Raw genomic sequence first — 16769 nt, 5'->3', positions numbered from 1 at the left:
TTGTGTCAAAAGTGATGATGGAAATGGGAAATAACCCTGGAATAGAAGCTTTGAAATAAATTTATGACTTAATAACTGCCACAACATTATTAGCAGCAAATGAGAAATGTGTTACTAGACCATTAGGAATATTTAATTGCTACTGTGAATATTCACCATTCTGTGGTGGTAACAGAGAGAAAGAGAGAGATTTTTCATAACCTGAAAGCATTGTACAAAGCTCATATGTAATAAGACGGACATATAAAAATATATATAAATATGTACATATATATATAATGTTTATATATATGTATAGCTCCTTTCCTCCCATTAATTCCATATAGGGCGTACAATAACTCCCATTATGCAGCTCGTAGCACCAGATTAGATTGTTTTGTATCATATATAGCTTTGAACTGTGTATACGACATTGTGCCTTGAGTCGTCAAAATTTAGACATTGATAATATGTGGTTCTATCAGAACATAGGGGTTTGCCCGTCCACCGCCCATATCATCAAGAACAGCCCGAGACAAGTTCTGCTGTAGAGCGGTATGTGGAGCAGCTTTTTATTGAAATCAATGCGCAGAGAAACACATTCCTGCTCTCAGTTCATTATCTTATATAATTTGGTGCTATCTGTAGATGTAATGCTTGAAGGTTGTTTATAATCCAATTGAAATTAATGGAAGAAGGACCTAAGGTGCTTTACTTCAATGGGAAAAAAAGTTACATTATATTAAAAAACAACTCTGCGCTCCCTATAAATGGAATAATTTGTTATTCTAATGCAATTTCCTCCAGGAAATTGCATTAGTTACATTATATACGTTACATTAATATTTGAATGTAGACAATAAATTTGGGACGTCAGGCCTAGGTAATTTATTATTTCGCAACAGAATTATGTCTGTTCCCCACTATTTTTACTGGTTGTAGCACATGTCCACTTTGATCATGGGTAGTAAAAATAAAGAGGCTTTCTGAGACCCCAAAATTTAGGTATAGAATGTCTTACCTATCTGTAAACAGTAGTTCAGTGTTATCTTTTATGTTTTCTCATGTCTCCCTCATTGCAAACCACAGTCACAGCATGGTTTATTAAAGTACCTTATTCTTGGCTACAAGGTAGTCAAGGAGGTGGGGTAGCTGGACCAAGCAGTCAAGCTACCCCGCCTCTTGACCGTTGTGTGCTCTGCCCACTCTAACTCCTTGTAGCATCTGGCACTTCCCATGCTGCGGCTGTGATATGTGTTGAAACCATGTCAGGAAGACTTACAGAGGCTACAAAAAATACTTTGATTGGATTTATAGGGGTCAATGATGTGATAGCTTCCCTTAAATTCCAATCTCTGACCCCTCCCACCACCAGTAAAGCTTCCAGAACTGCCCATTTTGGGGCACATTTGTATTTCTCATTTTCAGTTCGAATTAGCAGAGGAATCTCAGAAAACATAGAAGAACAACGTCCCTTACATTTTTTTGGAGAGGTTTTTCTATACACTATACAGGCGGTCCCCTACTAAAGAACACTTGACTAACATATGACCCCTAGTTACAAACAGACCTATGGATATTGGTAATTTATTGTACTTTAGTCCTACAATGATTAGCTATAACAGTTATCAAATGTGTCTGTAATTAATTATTATTAATCCAACTTTTTTAAAATCCAATTGTCACAGAGACCAAAAAAGTTCTGGCTGGGATTACAATGATAAACTATACAGTTCCGACTTACATACAAATTCAACTTAAGAACAAACCTACCGACCCTATCTTGTATGTAACCTGGGGACTGCCTGTACTTAATAAACATCAGCCAGACAACAAAGAGTTGAATTCTACCCCATTTTCTTGCATAACACCAAGTTGCTGTTGATATTTTTCACCTGCCTTGGAGCAGAGCCAAATGATCTACCCCCAAAATTTTAAGTAATCAACAAATGTCGACAAATCCTACAGTTGCTTCAAGGTCTGTAATTCGGATGTCAGAATAGTGAAACTCATGGCATACAAAATAATGCTTCATTGCATTGCTAGATGGTTTTGGATCCTGTACAAATGTGTAATCCATAACCAGTCATGTAATATGAAACTGAGTCATTTCTACATTAGTGCCACTTCTGTCTGCTAAATAAATGGTAAGTAGGACATCCAAAGTGTTTAGTCATATTAACGAAATAGAAAATGTTGATGAAAAAAGCCAAATAATAGGCAAACATTGAGTACACATATATGAAAATGTGTATAATGTCTGCATTAAAGGGATGTTCGCATCATAATAATAATTATATATTTTTTTTATTATTAATATCTGCCTGTCCCATTGGATGCATGTCTATAAATGTCTACTAGTAGGGAGGTGGCCACACGTGCATGGCTTATGGCAGTGATGGGGAACCTTTGAGAGACCGAGTGCCCAAACTACAACCAAAATCCACTTATTTACTGTAAAGTGCCAACATGAAATTGTAAGCAGTAACTTACCTGTTCTTACACATATTTCAATCGTATTGGCCTCCTGAAGCCACCAATACAGTTGAAAGGAGGAGGGCAAATTCAGACTATCATAGTTGCTTCTCTCCAGGGACTCTCTCTGTACAGGAAAAATGGTGGGTCTAGCAGGAGGACCTCCAAAGACATTGCAGTTCAGTCCACATTTTACCTGCAGTTCCAAACAGCCAATGAAGTTTTGCTTTAGAGTCGCGCTGAGAGCAGCATCTCTTAAGTTGCCTGAGACAGCAGGAAGATTTGGTGGATTAGGTCCTGTTTGGTGAACTCTGTCCTGAGTGCCCACAGATATGGCTCTGAGTGCCACCTCTGGCACCCGTGCCATAGGTTCGCCACCACTGGCTTATGGTTATACAATTTTCACCATATACTTTCTGTATCAATTCCTCATGGTTTTCTAGACCACTGCTTGCTGTCCTTCTATAGAAAGTTTCTATGGTCACTTGCAGTAGATAGAAATCTGTACATGGTCATACCGGGCTGATTCTGGCCTATTTGCTACCTGAGGCAAGAAATAAAATGCTGATCTCCAACCCAGACCCCCCACCCCGATAGACGACCTCTGATCCATTTGAACTGAACTCCCTCCAGCCTCATGGGAGATGCTGCCCTGTACAACTGTGCACGGCTTATTATATCACACAGCTCTGATTACTCTCTGTGGTATAACAAGCAACTTTCATATATATCTTATTAAATGCTTCTTTCTCTTTTGTTTACCCTCTTTCTTTCAAATATTACCCTTGTTTGATTCATATATTTTTATATCCACACACATAAAACAAAGATAAGAAGAAGAGTCATAAGCTTCTTACGATTTAACTCCTTACAGACCTGGATGACACTTCAAGTTATACTATTAGCTCTCCTTACAGAGTTTATCAACTGAAACACTATCCAGTTCTGTAAGGAGTTGAGTTATACAGTGCAACTACTTCTCCTTATCTGTCTGCTCTTTAGATATGGACTGTTGCAGTAGGCAGGGATAAAAGAATATATGACAACTTTTACTGTGAACTATTTCTTTATGAGATAAAGTAAATTATCAGAGGATTTTTAAAGTTTAAGTCTAAAAATATGTAATATTATGTTTTGGAGAACTTCAATGACGAAAGGTTCTTGGATACTCCCAGTGCAGGGCCGAAATTGGGAAAGGATGACACAGAGGTGCTCTATTAATTGTTCTTTAAACTTGTCCTCAATTTCTCTTGAATTTTACTGGGTAAAACACATTTTGCCTAATGCATTTGACTCTGCATTAGTTTTGGACATATTTTGTGCCTCGCTAATAGGGGTTCGGTATCCTCCATGTTTGGCCTGGGACTAGGGTGTGATATATATTACATAGTTGGTGGTAGCTCACCCAGTCCCAGAACAGAGGAGCAGTCTAAGCGCCACCTCTTTTCCCGACCTCCTCTTTTTGAGCAGTGATAGGATGGAGGAGGAGGTAAGACGGATGCCCTCTGGGACACATATATATGATTACATTTCTACCATTTTCCTTTTGAAATTGGACACATCAAGACCAAGAAAGTATGGTAAGAAAGTCTATAAATGATGGTATCTTTGTAACTAGTGACCCTTTGCTTGACGCAGAGCATTTACCTAGCTTCTGCATATTGTACATTACAAGCCTAAATCTTACAATACCGAGGAGAGGTCTGTGCTTTCCTATAAACAGCTGCTACTTCTCCAGTAAAAGATTTCCTTCCCATCTCATGAAGCAACAGTGCCTCTCAGTCACGTCCCATCCCTCTCTATTACTGCATGCTATTTGGGAGCAGAGGCAAGTGATATCTGTACAAGAGGCTGTGTCACTACACACTGGATGTGTGCAGATCGGGAGAGGCGACTCATGAATCTGGAGGAGCAGCACCAGGCTGAAGATGTGTTATCCACTCTTGCGGCATTATGTTAGACATCTGCAGGACCAAAAATATAGGCACCTTGCCATTGCTGGCTGCTCAGGTACAGTTCATACTCAGATTTTATTGCAACTTTCATTGCTGTATATTTCTAGCATCTGTACACATTTATGCGTGTGTCTGTCTTTGTGTATATCTATCTAAATGAAGTTTAAGTTTTTTTTATACACATACTTTTGTAAATTTATTATTATTTATTATTACATGTTTTAATATATAAATTGTGCCAGCCTTCATGTATCTTATGCACATAAGAATATGTATATCATATTAGCCCTAAGGTAATCTTTTAGCTCCCGGAAATTTGGAGCCTTTGGACATGTATCATATTATTGAAATATAATCTTAGAATTTGCATTTCCCGGGAAGCTTCTTTTGCATTATTGCTTAGTGTTTTTACCAGAAATATCTCTTACGTATTTGGAAACTTACATTGTATAAACATATCACACATGTGGCTAAATGATAAGGTTTTTGTGTAGGATATCAAACTCGGGCACATGATGAAATATTAGATGATCTCTATCTGCTTTCAGTTTAACGTTTTTACCATCACTGTGGAGATAAAATACAACTTTTCTCTTCACTTGCATAGCATGTTATATTCAGATGCTGTCTATTAGGTTTTAGTATTTTAGCTTTGTCATCAGGTCTCCTTGAAAATGTATTTATTGCGTTCCAGGATCTGGTTGTATAACGCAATGCTGGAAAACAGGTGATTTTGAGGTTTAATTCTGTTCTTTGTATTCCTGAGTTTCCATATTATTTACCTTGGTGAAATAGGTGGGACTGTGATGTGATTGATGTAATCGTGTCACCATCCTATGTGGAGGGAGCACTGCAAACACACCCTGCATGTGTAAATAGTAATTTTATAGTGTTAATAAAATAACAAAAAGTAAGAGTGAACCCGGAGCGAAAATACTAAATTTCAGTTCCTATGTGACAATGCAGGTGGGGTTTTTTGTGCTTCCAGTTTTTTAATGGGTAGATCAAGTAGACACATAGATAGTTACATACAGTAGGTATATAGATAGATAGATGCAAAAGACGGAAAATTCAGAGCAGCACTGCATCAAAAGTCATCATTAATACTGTACTATATTAAATTGATGTATACTTTTGATACTGAGTGAGTAGCACTTCTGCCTTGCAGCACTGGGGTCCTGGGTTCGAATCCCACTCAGGTCAACATCTGCAAAGAGTTTGTATGTTCTCTCCGTGTTTGCGTGGGTTTCCTCCGGGTACTCCGGTTTCCTCCCACACTCCAAAAACATACTGTTAGGCTGTTTAGATTGTGAGCCCCATGGGGACAGGGACCAATTTGACATGCTTGTGCAGCGCTACGTAATCTGTGTGCGCTATATAAATAAAGAATTATTAATATTATTATAATTATACAATCCGGTCTCTGACCAATGGGGAAACAGATTGGCCTTTATATGTTTGTTTGCTGGTTCATAACACTATACTTGAGGAAGGTGCTTCGTCACCGAAACTTCGCTTTTTAAATAAAAACACCCTGATCTTCTCACTACATTGGAGTGCTGCCTATTCCTAGAAGTAGATACATAGATAGAGTAGATAGATAAAGTAGATAGATATATACAGTATATATCACTGTATTTACCTAATTGTTATTACCCTTCACTATATTCATCAGTCTTTTTCAAGTATTTTCTATAGAAAATAGAATTTTTTTAAAATAGTATTTTATTAAACTAGTAAAATTATCATTTGGAGTCCTTAAAGGACATCTACCAACAGATAACCTCCGTCCAGTCCCTATGTGTTCCAAACTTCATTTCTTATAGCTTTGCATGGCCAGATCCCTGTAGAAAATAAGTTTATAAGATATGCAAATTAGCCCGTGGTGCTCTACAGAGCACCCTAAGGCTCCACTGTAATATAATTTATGCTCGCCCCGGGGCCGTGGCAGTCGCGTGAGATTTGAAAAGAGCTGATGACATCACTGGCTCCCTGAATGCATTATATTACAGTGGAGCCTGATGGTGCTCCGCAGAGCACCACAGGCTAATTTGCCTATCTTATAAACTCATTTTTTACAGAAATATAAGAAATGATATAAGAAATGAAGCTTTGGGCACACAGGGGCGGGACAGGTAGGTACGTAATAGTCATTTACGATCAGGTAATCTGATGGTAGATGTCCTTTAAGGGGAACCTGTCAGGTGCTTTAGGCCCCTTAAATTAGCACTAGTTGTGGCATCAAGTGATAACTTTTCCTATAGTGCTGCGCTGACTAAGCTAAGCCTTAGATTCACATTTGATAAGATGACATGAGAAGGCGTAGCCTCTCTCCACCCTGTGACTACTAAAGGTAAATTTGCATATGCCAATCCAGTGTGTTGAAAGGTTATAAAATTCTTTTATGAACAAGAAGCTAATTGAGAGGAAAAATGATCATTATTTGATGCTGTACATGCTGGATCCAGATTATGGCCTCTGATGGGTTCTCTTCGAGGATGGATGAACACATCTGTATGTAGAAATACTTTTGATGCTCGTATGTAGTTATACTTTTCTGTTTCTATGTAGTTATACATTTGTGGTTGTCTTTTAATCATATTCTTATTACTTTTGGCAATCTACTTTGGTACGATCTACAAACATTTTATTTTACCATTGCCATGCAGGTCCATTATGTACACAGTAACATGATGCAGTGGAATGACATATTTTTCAGATCTAGCAGCAGTGAGGTACTTAAATTGGTGAACTCTAGTGGGAATCATAAATAATGAATGGTAGTAAATGTGGGAAAACAAGTTAATATTTTATTTATTCTCTCTACAATGTATGTTTAACCCAGAGAAAAATCAGAGGTCAGATTTTGAAGAGAATGTATGAAGATGAAAACCTTACATCCTTACATTGTAAGAAAATGTAACATAAAAATGATAAATGTAAGGCTACATTCACACTGCCATTGCCCGCCATACTGTAGCACGGCGGGCACACATCAGTCCCGGGGGAGAGGAGGGAGAGAGCGGTGCTCACCATCGCCCCTCTCCATAGGAATTTATGGCCCACGGCGCCGTATTCCGGAGAAATATAGGACATATCCTATCTTTCTATGGGGCTACGGAGTGGTACGGTGCCGCAATGTACCGATCCTGTTGGGCGCCATGAGGCCATTGCAATGTATTGGGGATGTATATCGGCCGTATATATACATCCCCCATACGTTTGTGTGAATGTAGCCTTATACTGTATATAGAATATCTGTCACATTTTGTCTTTCTTGTTGTATATACATAAATATCATGCAGGAATCAGTCTGTTCTTTATTAAAGCAATACCGGCTAATTTCGATGACTGATACAGGAAGCAACTCTATGACCCTTCAGGGATGTCTTGTGCGTCCATCCCACTTCACCAGGCAGCTCACCAGGCAGGTCATGAAACCCATGATGTAAACATAGTTGTTTATCTCAAAAGTGAGAACTAAATCTATCAACAATGTATGATGTTTCTAGAGGATTTTTCATTGTGTAATCCTAAACTCGCTGGCTAGTGCTTTACAGGGAACCTGTCATCAGGATCACAATTTTCACCTAATGACAGGTTCCTGTAGCCTTTTCAATACTGTTTCCCAATCTGCTTTTATAATTACCATTGCTGTTTCCACTCACTTTTACACGTATATAAAATTATACCCAGCTCCCTGGCAGCACACTGCGTCAGGTCATGGGGGCATCTGATTCTTTTTTTTTTTCAATCTGACAATTTTTATTGGTTTTATATTAACAAACATTAAAACATACATTTTATACATTTCTCTTGTTTAAGAGTGCCTAATAAAAGTGCCTTGCAGTGGCTCGAACTGCAATATTGGTGTCTTATTGTGTCTATACAGAATTGTTCAGGCTAAAATGTTACAGAAAAACAACAACATAAACATATAGTAACATTCTTCCATCCCTTCCCACCTCACCACCAATCCATCCCATAGTTAGGGCCTTCCTGCCCTAGAACGTTAGTATATCTAGTAAATATTCCATGTGTCTTCTTCATCATTATTATCTCTTCTCTTCTCAGCTCCTTCCTCCCTTCTCCCTCAATCATCTGTTAGCTGACCTCGAGCTCCAAGCAAATCTCTGTCGGCTCACATCTGCAGGAGGGAGGGGGAGAGAGAGTAAGAGAGCAGAGACGAGATACTGATGATGACGATACAGGGATTGCAGCTTTGCCCTCATGCCCCATGACTTGAGGACGTTCAATGGCAGGGAACCAGCTATACTTTTATATACTTTTAAAAGTGAGTGCAAGCAGTAATGGTAGTTATAAAAGCAGATTGGAAAATAGTATGAAAAAGCCTGTCACTAGGTGAAAATATGACAGTACGTATGCCAGTATAGTGACAATCTTGCTCATGTGCCCAAATTTGAGATTGCTGAGAACCGAGATTTTGTAGCAAATAATTGCACAATTGATCCGTAGAAAAAGAGTTACGCTACTTTCCACCCACACAAGACTGCTCCAATTATGTAAACAATGTAAATGGTTAATTCATTTTAATTTTCATGTTTCTTTGAGGGTGCGGTCACACGTTGCAGTTAAAACTGCATCACAATCAGCTTTGAGGTGGTTCTAGGTGCAGTTTTGTCAATTGAACAGGTGAAAGATATGAACTAAATGGGTGAATTTGATTTTGAAGGGGAAACCTGCTCCACAAATGTCATTCACTCGTTAAGTTCATGTCTTTCACCTGCTCAATTGACAAAACTGCACCTAAAACCACCTGCGTGTGAACGCAGCCTTATACCAAAAATTTAAGACAGTGGTATTAAAACATACACCTTAACCATTGTGAATACAGTAGGCTACGTCTTCAGACCCTGCTTCCACAGCTAAGGCTAAGAGCGCCATTCAGCACGACTGGAGAGCTCATAGGTAATACATGACTTAGACAGTGTTCATTTTCATGAGGAAATCCTTCTGGATAAGTCCATTTAACACTTATTCCAATAAGGTTTCCCATAACTACTCAGTGCTAAGATTTACTATTTAAATGTTTTCCCTTTGAGAGATGATAAGTTCAGAATTATATTATTCAACTATTTATATCGAGGGAAGTCCAATGATATGATTCATAACGAATACTCTTATGTATTCCTATCACTAGCAAATCTTTAGAAAATATTTAGTAGAGAAGCCGGATGATCTAGTAGATACTTATTGGCAAGTGAATTGTGAAGCAATGTTCATTCACCCAGATTTAACAGCAAATCTTTGAGTATATTACATTATAAAACACCCAGTAGTAGTAAACTGATGAGTAATACTGAGTGAGGGCAGCCTAGTGGGCACATTTAAAGCCCAGTGTGCCAACAAATTATGTGTAATCCTGGAAACTGGAGGTAGATATATCTCTTCTTGCTGTCCTTCTATTGGAAGCTTCTATGTTTACTTCCAGTGGACAGAAATCTATCCCTGGTCACACAGGTGCACGGCTCGTTATATCCCACAGCTCTGATTACTTCCTATGATACTAATGAGCCGTGCACCTGTGTGACCATGGACAGGTTTCTGTCCATGGTCAATGACGCTTTCTATAGAATGACTTCAAGCAGAGATTCCGTAAACCGTGAGGAATTGCTACAGAAAGTATATAGGAATATTGTATAATTTTTCATACTTCAAACAAAAAAATTAATTTGCCGAAATAGGAATACCCCTTTAATTTATTTGAACATGTCAGGGAAAAGCAGCGTTGACCCCAATATTTCATTGACTAGGAAGGTGATGTATGACACAAGGATTCACCCGTTACTGTCCTCCAACTCCTTGTATCATGTCCTGACTTTCAGCCACGAGAAATAGCTAATTGGGCACATTTTTAACTCTCAATATTATACCACATCATCTTTTGGATTATTGGACATGTAGATACCTTTGCATCTGGAGGGGATGTTTTTAGGCTTCATAACCAAATTCTCCACCCCTTGACTTTATGTCGCCGTTTTACTCACTTTAAAGTAGTTCTATTTTGGATGATGCCACCACACTGGTCCTATGAAAGAAACTTAAGTATCTTATGTGTTAAGATTCTGGAAAACATGCTGGTGGTGGTTTATTTGGTCAATTTTTGCTGACAGGTTTCCTTAAAGTGTGATAAATTTTGAAAGCTTGGTATATGAACCCAGCAGAGATTGTAAAGGGCTAGTTCAACACAAATTCAACTCGCAACACAACAATATTTGTTAATGGCATTTTACGTCTCAAACACTTAATGAGCATTTGCAACAGTCGTTGGAATTTGTGCTGTTACCAGATTAATAATCCTACCCCAATACTGTGTGCCCATTTCAAAATCTACAGCATATCAGTCCAAATCATAATTTTAAACAGATAATGCCATTCACTATAAAGAAGATTGTGCAGTAATTCTGCAGTATGCAGACCTAAAATCTAGAATAGCAAAATGTCAGAAATACTGTTATTAAAACAACATTTTCTACATTTCTCATGAACATTCATGAAGCTTTATGATGTCTTGCAATGTGGAAGAACGTGCTTATTGCACTGTAAATGTTAACGTTTCAGAGGCACTTTATGAAAATGTCACCAGGTTGGGACGATATGATGAATACCCTCAGCTGCTCTCTTATTATTTTGGAAGTTTAACTTTCACTCAGATGTTTTCAACCTAATAGTCTCCTCTTAAATAACAGTGTATTGTACGTAACAAAAAAAAGTTTGCTAGAAGTTTTGTGTTTTCCAATTCATTTTAAAACAACATGGTGATGGTATATAAGAAGCAAATATAATCCGCATCACATAGAGCAGTGGGGGTGAACCTATGGCACCTTTGACAGAGGTGGACCCCAGAGCCATGATCTAGAATACCCAACACTGCAGGAGGAGTGTAAAGGTGTGGATACGTTCAGATTTATCGGAGCTCCTGTTCCAGGCCTGCACAATTATTCCTGTGGCAGTAGGTCTACAATGATAATCCTAATTCCCCTCCTCTTTTCAATGGTATTGGTTCCCCAGGACACTAGTACTATTGTAAACTCAAGGAAAGGAATATTTTCATCTGTGCATTCACATTGATGTAATTCATCTGCCATATATTTACATTTCTTCAATATTATTAAAAAATGTTCCTGGGTGCAGATCATTTGCCATAATTGTAGCCATATTGTCCCTTAGAAATAAAATTGTTGTCCATGGATACGACCACCTCTGCTGGAGAGCTTTCACAAAGAAACAAAGTGTTGTTGAATACAATATGACCAGGAGTTTAAATATTACCAAGGGGGTCCTGTGGCAGTGAATGCTGAATCCAGGTGGTCAGAGTGCGGGGGTGGTTATATCCAAGGACAGCTATCTAGTTTCTAAGGGACAACATTGCTAAATTTTTGGGAAATTATCTTCAAACAGGAAGATTTATTTAATAATGTCTAATTGAAGAAATATAAATATATGGTAGACGAATTAAATTAAATGTGAATTCGGAGATGGAAATACCCCTTCAAGTTATTGCTTACATTTCTATGTTGACATTTTGGGTTGCAAGTTTGCACTTTCTAAAAGGTTTGCCGTAACTGCCAAAGAGTAAATCTCATTCTGTCAGATCCTGTTCGCACTGAATAATTTCCCTTTTAACTTTATCACAGGATAAGTTACCCAATAGTATATTCTAGAATGGACATGAAACTAAGATATCCAGTGGTTGGGATAGAGTAGACTAAGGGTATATCTAATGGTCTTCATGTTGGCCCCCACCCCTTGACAAAGATGGGTACTGCTAGTCTAGGGTCAAATTGTTTCACAGCAGTATCAGAGGAGCCAGATCCATAATTATGGACCCCAGAGGTCCAGCAGAATACAATCAAATACAGAGCCTACTATGGTCTATTGTCTAGCGTTTGAATGTTGAATAGTTTTGTTTGGTTGCCCTATTCTAAGCCAGCACAGGTCCATCAGGATACAACCTTGATTAGATCTGATTTTGTATCTTATCACTTGTATCAAAGCTCTATTTAATATATGTGCAACAAATAGATAATGTGAATGTAGAAAATGTCTCTTTCTTTGGTAATAGATAAGGTATTTTCCTTAAAAATGTAATCCAGAACATCTGTCCACGAAATAAAACATATGTGGCACTCAAAAAAAGCACTCACACAACTGGGGAAATGTGTACTTATTATTACTATGCAAAGATAGAAGAATAAGAATATACCCAACCCCCAAAAAACTGTGGACCTGTACTAATTTTATAGACTAGGTCATCAGTGAAATACAGTGCTATATCATGTATCTTGGTACTGTCAGTATAACATTTTAACCAAGAGCATAAAATAAAAAAAGACACTTTACTTACCTTTTCCCTTCTCATAGTTCCGACTTCAGGTTTTCAGCTGTCTCTGCTATTCTTTTTGCTGTAATAATTTTCTGTACATTAAACCGTGACTAATGCAGCCAAACATGTGTGGCCTGGGTCCTAGGGGCCCACCCTAAATATTACCTATATTTCAGTAGTTCAGAATCCATGAATTTCTAGGTAATTTCAATAGGTATTACAATAACAATGAAGTCCCTGCTATAATGCTAGATGGTAAGCACATTGATGAGCCAGTCCCAGCATATGTGTGGGGCATGAACAGTGACAAGTAACTGGCTAGAGAGCTCACGTGTCTATGTATAGTACAACCTGTTATAACTAGAGGAAGTAGGAATCAAGGTTTTTCTTCTCAATCCCGTTTTTTGTCCCTGGCTTTTTTTGTAAACCAAGCACACTGATATACTGGTGTGTCTCCCCTCTGGCAGGATCTGCCACGTCTTATTGCTAGCACTTGCGATTATTTGCCTCAATTCACCACCTTCACGCCAGTGGGGCGTGAAGAGGGGGGGGGGGGCGCGGCCGGCCGGAAGTGGCCTGGCGCGTGGCGTTATTGTCCCTGCGCCTGCGCACTAGCTTTCATATGTGAAAAGTCGCCGGCTACGTTTTTTCCTACGCCAGGTCCTGCAGCGGCTGGGCTATCATACGCTGGCACACGAGCGCCAGCGTATGATAAATATGTGTGTATATATTCTGTGTGTTTGTATATGTCACTGTATGTGTGTGTATATGCTCTATATGTAAAAATGTATCTATGTGTATAAATGTGTGATTGTAACTTGCATGTGTGAGTATACAAATATGTATCATTTTTAAGTGGGAAGCGGGGCCCCAATCAGAAGCCTGCTATGGGGCCCTGCCTTTCCTAGTTACAAATAATAACATTAATTTGCTGTAGTGGGAATACCCCTTTAAAGAAGAGTGGATCCTGCCAGAGGGGTCAAACACCAGTATTTCAGTGTGCTTGGTTTACAATCCTTCATCCTGGTGGTAGATGTCCTCTTTATATACTCTTTAAACTGTTGCCACTCTATCTATCAATGTATCTATCTGATTTATAACATCTGTCTGTTGTCATCTATACAATATCTATCTTTCATTATGTGTGTATCTATGATGATATGACTCGCTGCCTTTTGATAAAAGGCTTGTATGATTGTAGTAATAATCCTCTATTGTATCTCGTCACATCACTTTCAGCCCACTCACCATTCCTCTGCCATCTGTGTCATGTACTTGTACTTTATTTGTCCTAATATGTCTGAGTGTCTCCAGGGTATTTCTGGTAAAACTTCTCTGCTGGAAAGAAGATATTTATAATCTGTACAATATACCTTAACCTCCTTCTCCTCGGAGGAGCTTTAGAAATGTGGCTCTTCTGTGTGGATGCAGAAGCTCTTATGGGGTTTATAAGGACAATGTCACAACCTAGCAGCTCGCTGAAGTAGGGTATGAAATGTGCTTTTTTAGAATTTCCTATTTAATGTTCAAATCACCTCCAAAGTCTGTATATAACATATACATATAATTTATTACAGGCAATCCCCATGTTACATACACTATAGCTGCTGAAGGTTTGGTTTTAAAGGGAACTTCTCTTGAATAAATTGAACTAATAAACCACTACCAGTATTTTGTCAAGCAGCTGCACTCCTTCTAGGTGGTCCTACATCCAAAGACATCACTCACCAGATCTCCTGAATTCCAATATATGATTATAATCTCCCCACCTTGACTTCAGTGTTAAACTCACCTCCTCCTTGACTTTATACAACCAATTTACAACCAACTTCAAAGTTGATTTTCTGGATGATGCCACCACCATGGGCCATGAAAACATGGCCCATTAGAAGTTGTTACGCTGCTTGACAATATTCTGGTAGTAGTTTATTATGCTAATTGCTGTTGACAGGTTCCCTTTAAGTTGAACATCAGCCAATTTTCCACCCCATCTGCTCTCTGCAAAAGTGCTGAGAAAGTGGGAGGGGGGGGGGGGGTGTGAGACAGTTTAACAGTCTGTAAAGCCAGATAATAGAGAAGCTAGGGTCGCTCTGCAGGCTCTTCTGCATAATTTTAAAAGTTGATTTTAGAAGAAAGGTGGCCATGGATAAAATTTTTAAGAAGATTACCACAGTCAGAGTGCCTGGATCTATGAGTAAGTGTCCCTGGTTTATCATGATTTATTTTGATAGTAGCTTTCCTATAAAATACACATGTCACCAGGAATGAGTAAGTGTCCCTGGTTTATCATGATTGATTTTGATAGTAGCTTTCTTATAAAGTACACATGTCACCAGGAATGACATTTTTAGTTGGTGATGGGTTCCAACAGCTTATGCTATGCTGATTCAAAAAATGTGTTTGTCAGCATTCTGAATCATATCAGTACTTTATAATAATGTGCATAACATTCCCTCGCTTCCTGCCAGCAGCATGTGGTTAGTCCCTGGGGAGGGGGCAGCTGCAGCCTGTGTGTGCCTGTGTCAGTCTCCTCTCCTCCACCCTCATCCAATTATTATCATCCCTGGTGTGGAGGTGAGGAAAATGCATGAAGAGATACAGGCACACACAGTCTGCAGCTGCCCCTCCCCCGGGACTCACCACAAGCTGCTGGCAGGGAGACAAGTAATGTAAAATAATGTATTATAAATTGCTAAAGCAGCAGGGGGGAGGGTGGCGCATCGGCAACGGCATGCATGCATCGAAAATAGGGGGGGGCATGGCCGTCGGAAAACCCGATGGATTCGGAAAAACCGCCATATTTTTTTTAAAAAATGTGTCGTTCGACACGCACTTACCTGCACCCAGGCTAGCTTGGTGAACTCCGATGGACTTCAGCACAGCAGCGTCACCTGGTGGACATCAGGCGCACTACCTTAGTGAATCGGCGGAAGACACGAATCGGAGAATCCCTGGACCGGTGGCACAGTATTTAACCAGTGTCTGGTAATGGATTTTCTCACATAATACAACACTTTTGCCCTCGTCAATTGTTCATTCCATGGTGCCTCAAGAGCCCTGACATAAGCCAACACACACTTTTGGATCCCTCGGAATGTTCACACCAGACACATCATCAGATAACCGTAATGCCTTTCTTCACCAGGTGTCCAACAACCAAAACATAGGCATATCATCTGCATCTTCCCCCAAACAGGATGGACAACAAGTACCCCCTCTCAACCCCATCTTCCTCAACATGAAACACATACAGTAGACCTGGTGAATCAAGAGGAGTTGCTGCTGAGCTACATTTAAAGAAAGTATACACAGAGAAGCCATTCATCCCATCATCCCATTCATCAACTATGAGGTCCCCCACCTTAGCATCCCATTTACTCCTCACTGCAGCCATTGGATCCCCCAACTCCTTATCCAGCAATGTACCATACACTACCAATGTCAACCCTCGCATAGCTTATCTTGCACTACTCCTTCCAGAGCTCTCACCAATGAGAAAGACACAATCTCAGGACCAAAATAAGTTTGTAAGGCATGCCTAATCTGCATATATTGAAAAAGCATTGAATGGAGAAATCTGAACTCATCCACCAACTACTGAAAGGATCTAATAGCGATTAGTCATATAGTTGTGTGAGAAACAAGACTTCCCTCTGCCCCCAGCCAAGCATTCTCTCCAGCATATATAGCTTACCGAGGTAGGTATAATCCCACAAAGGAGTAAACTTAGTAAGGGGGGCTTATCTCTTCTGAGAAATCGTCTCTTTACAGGAGATGGGTGTACCAGGGTCACATCGGTTTCTTCCAGGTCTCTACTGATAGCACTGATGCATACAGCAATTCCTTGGTCGACCACTGTATCTACTATCATCAGTGTTGCTTGTTGCACTATGTTTCTTAGACAATATTATATTATTTATATTTCCTTCCCAGTAGATGGAGTGGTTTATGTTATACTGCTCCTTCCCTGACAGGCAGGACAGAAAGCTAATTCCATTGGCTTGTCTGCAGTA

The 16769-nt window shown here is 39.3% G+C and overlaps 1 protein-coding gene across 7 annotated transcripts in view; it reads left to right on the top strand.

Annotated features, from left to right (window-relative positions):
• MCTP1 (multiple C2 and transmembrane domain containing 1) overlaps positions 1 to 16769 on the top strand; it is a 486374-nt gene that overhangs the window by 105267 nt on the left and 364338 nt on the right. The window contains exon 1 of one of the 7 annotated variants that reach the window (XM_072139718.1): positions 3939 to 4034. The exons of 5 other annotated variants lie outside the window; for them this stretch is intronic. In XM_072139718.1, the coding sequence (XP_071995819.1) occupies positions 4032 to 4034 (3 nt within the window). In that variant the 5' untranslated portion in view covers positions 3939 to 4031. Of the gene's footprint in view, positions 1 to 3938; positions 4035 to 4253; positions 4465 to 16769 lie in introns of those variants that run through there. One more of the 7 variants, XM_072139714.1, reaches the window with a different exon arrangement.

This window comes from Engystomops pustulosus, chromosome 1 (genome assembly GCF_040894005.1).
Source record: "Engystomops pustulosus chromosome 1, aEngPut4.maternal, whole genome shotgun sequence".
In the NCBI taxonomy this organism is placed as follows: domain Eukaryota; kingdom Metazoa; phylum Chordata; class Amphibia; order Anura; family Leptodactylidae; genus Engystomops; species Engystomops pustulosus.
This window is presented reverse-complemented; position numbering and strand designations above follow the sequence as displayed.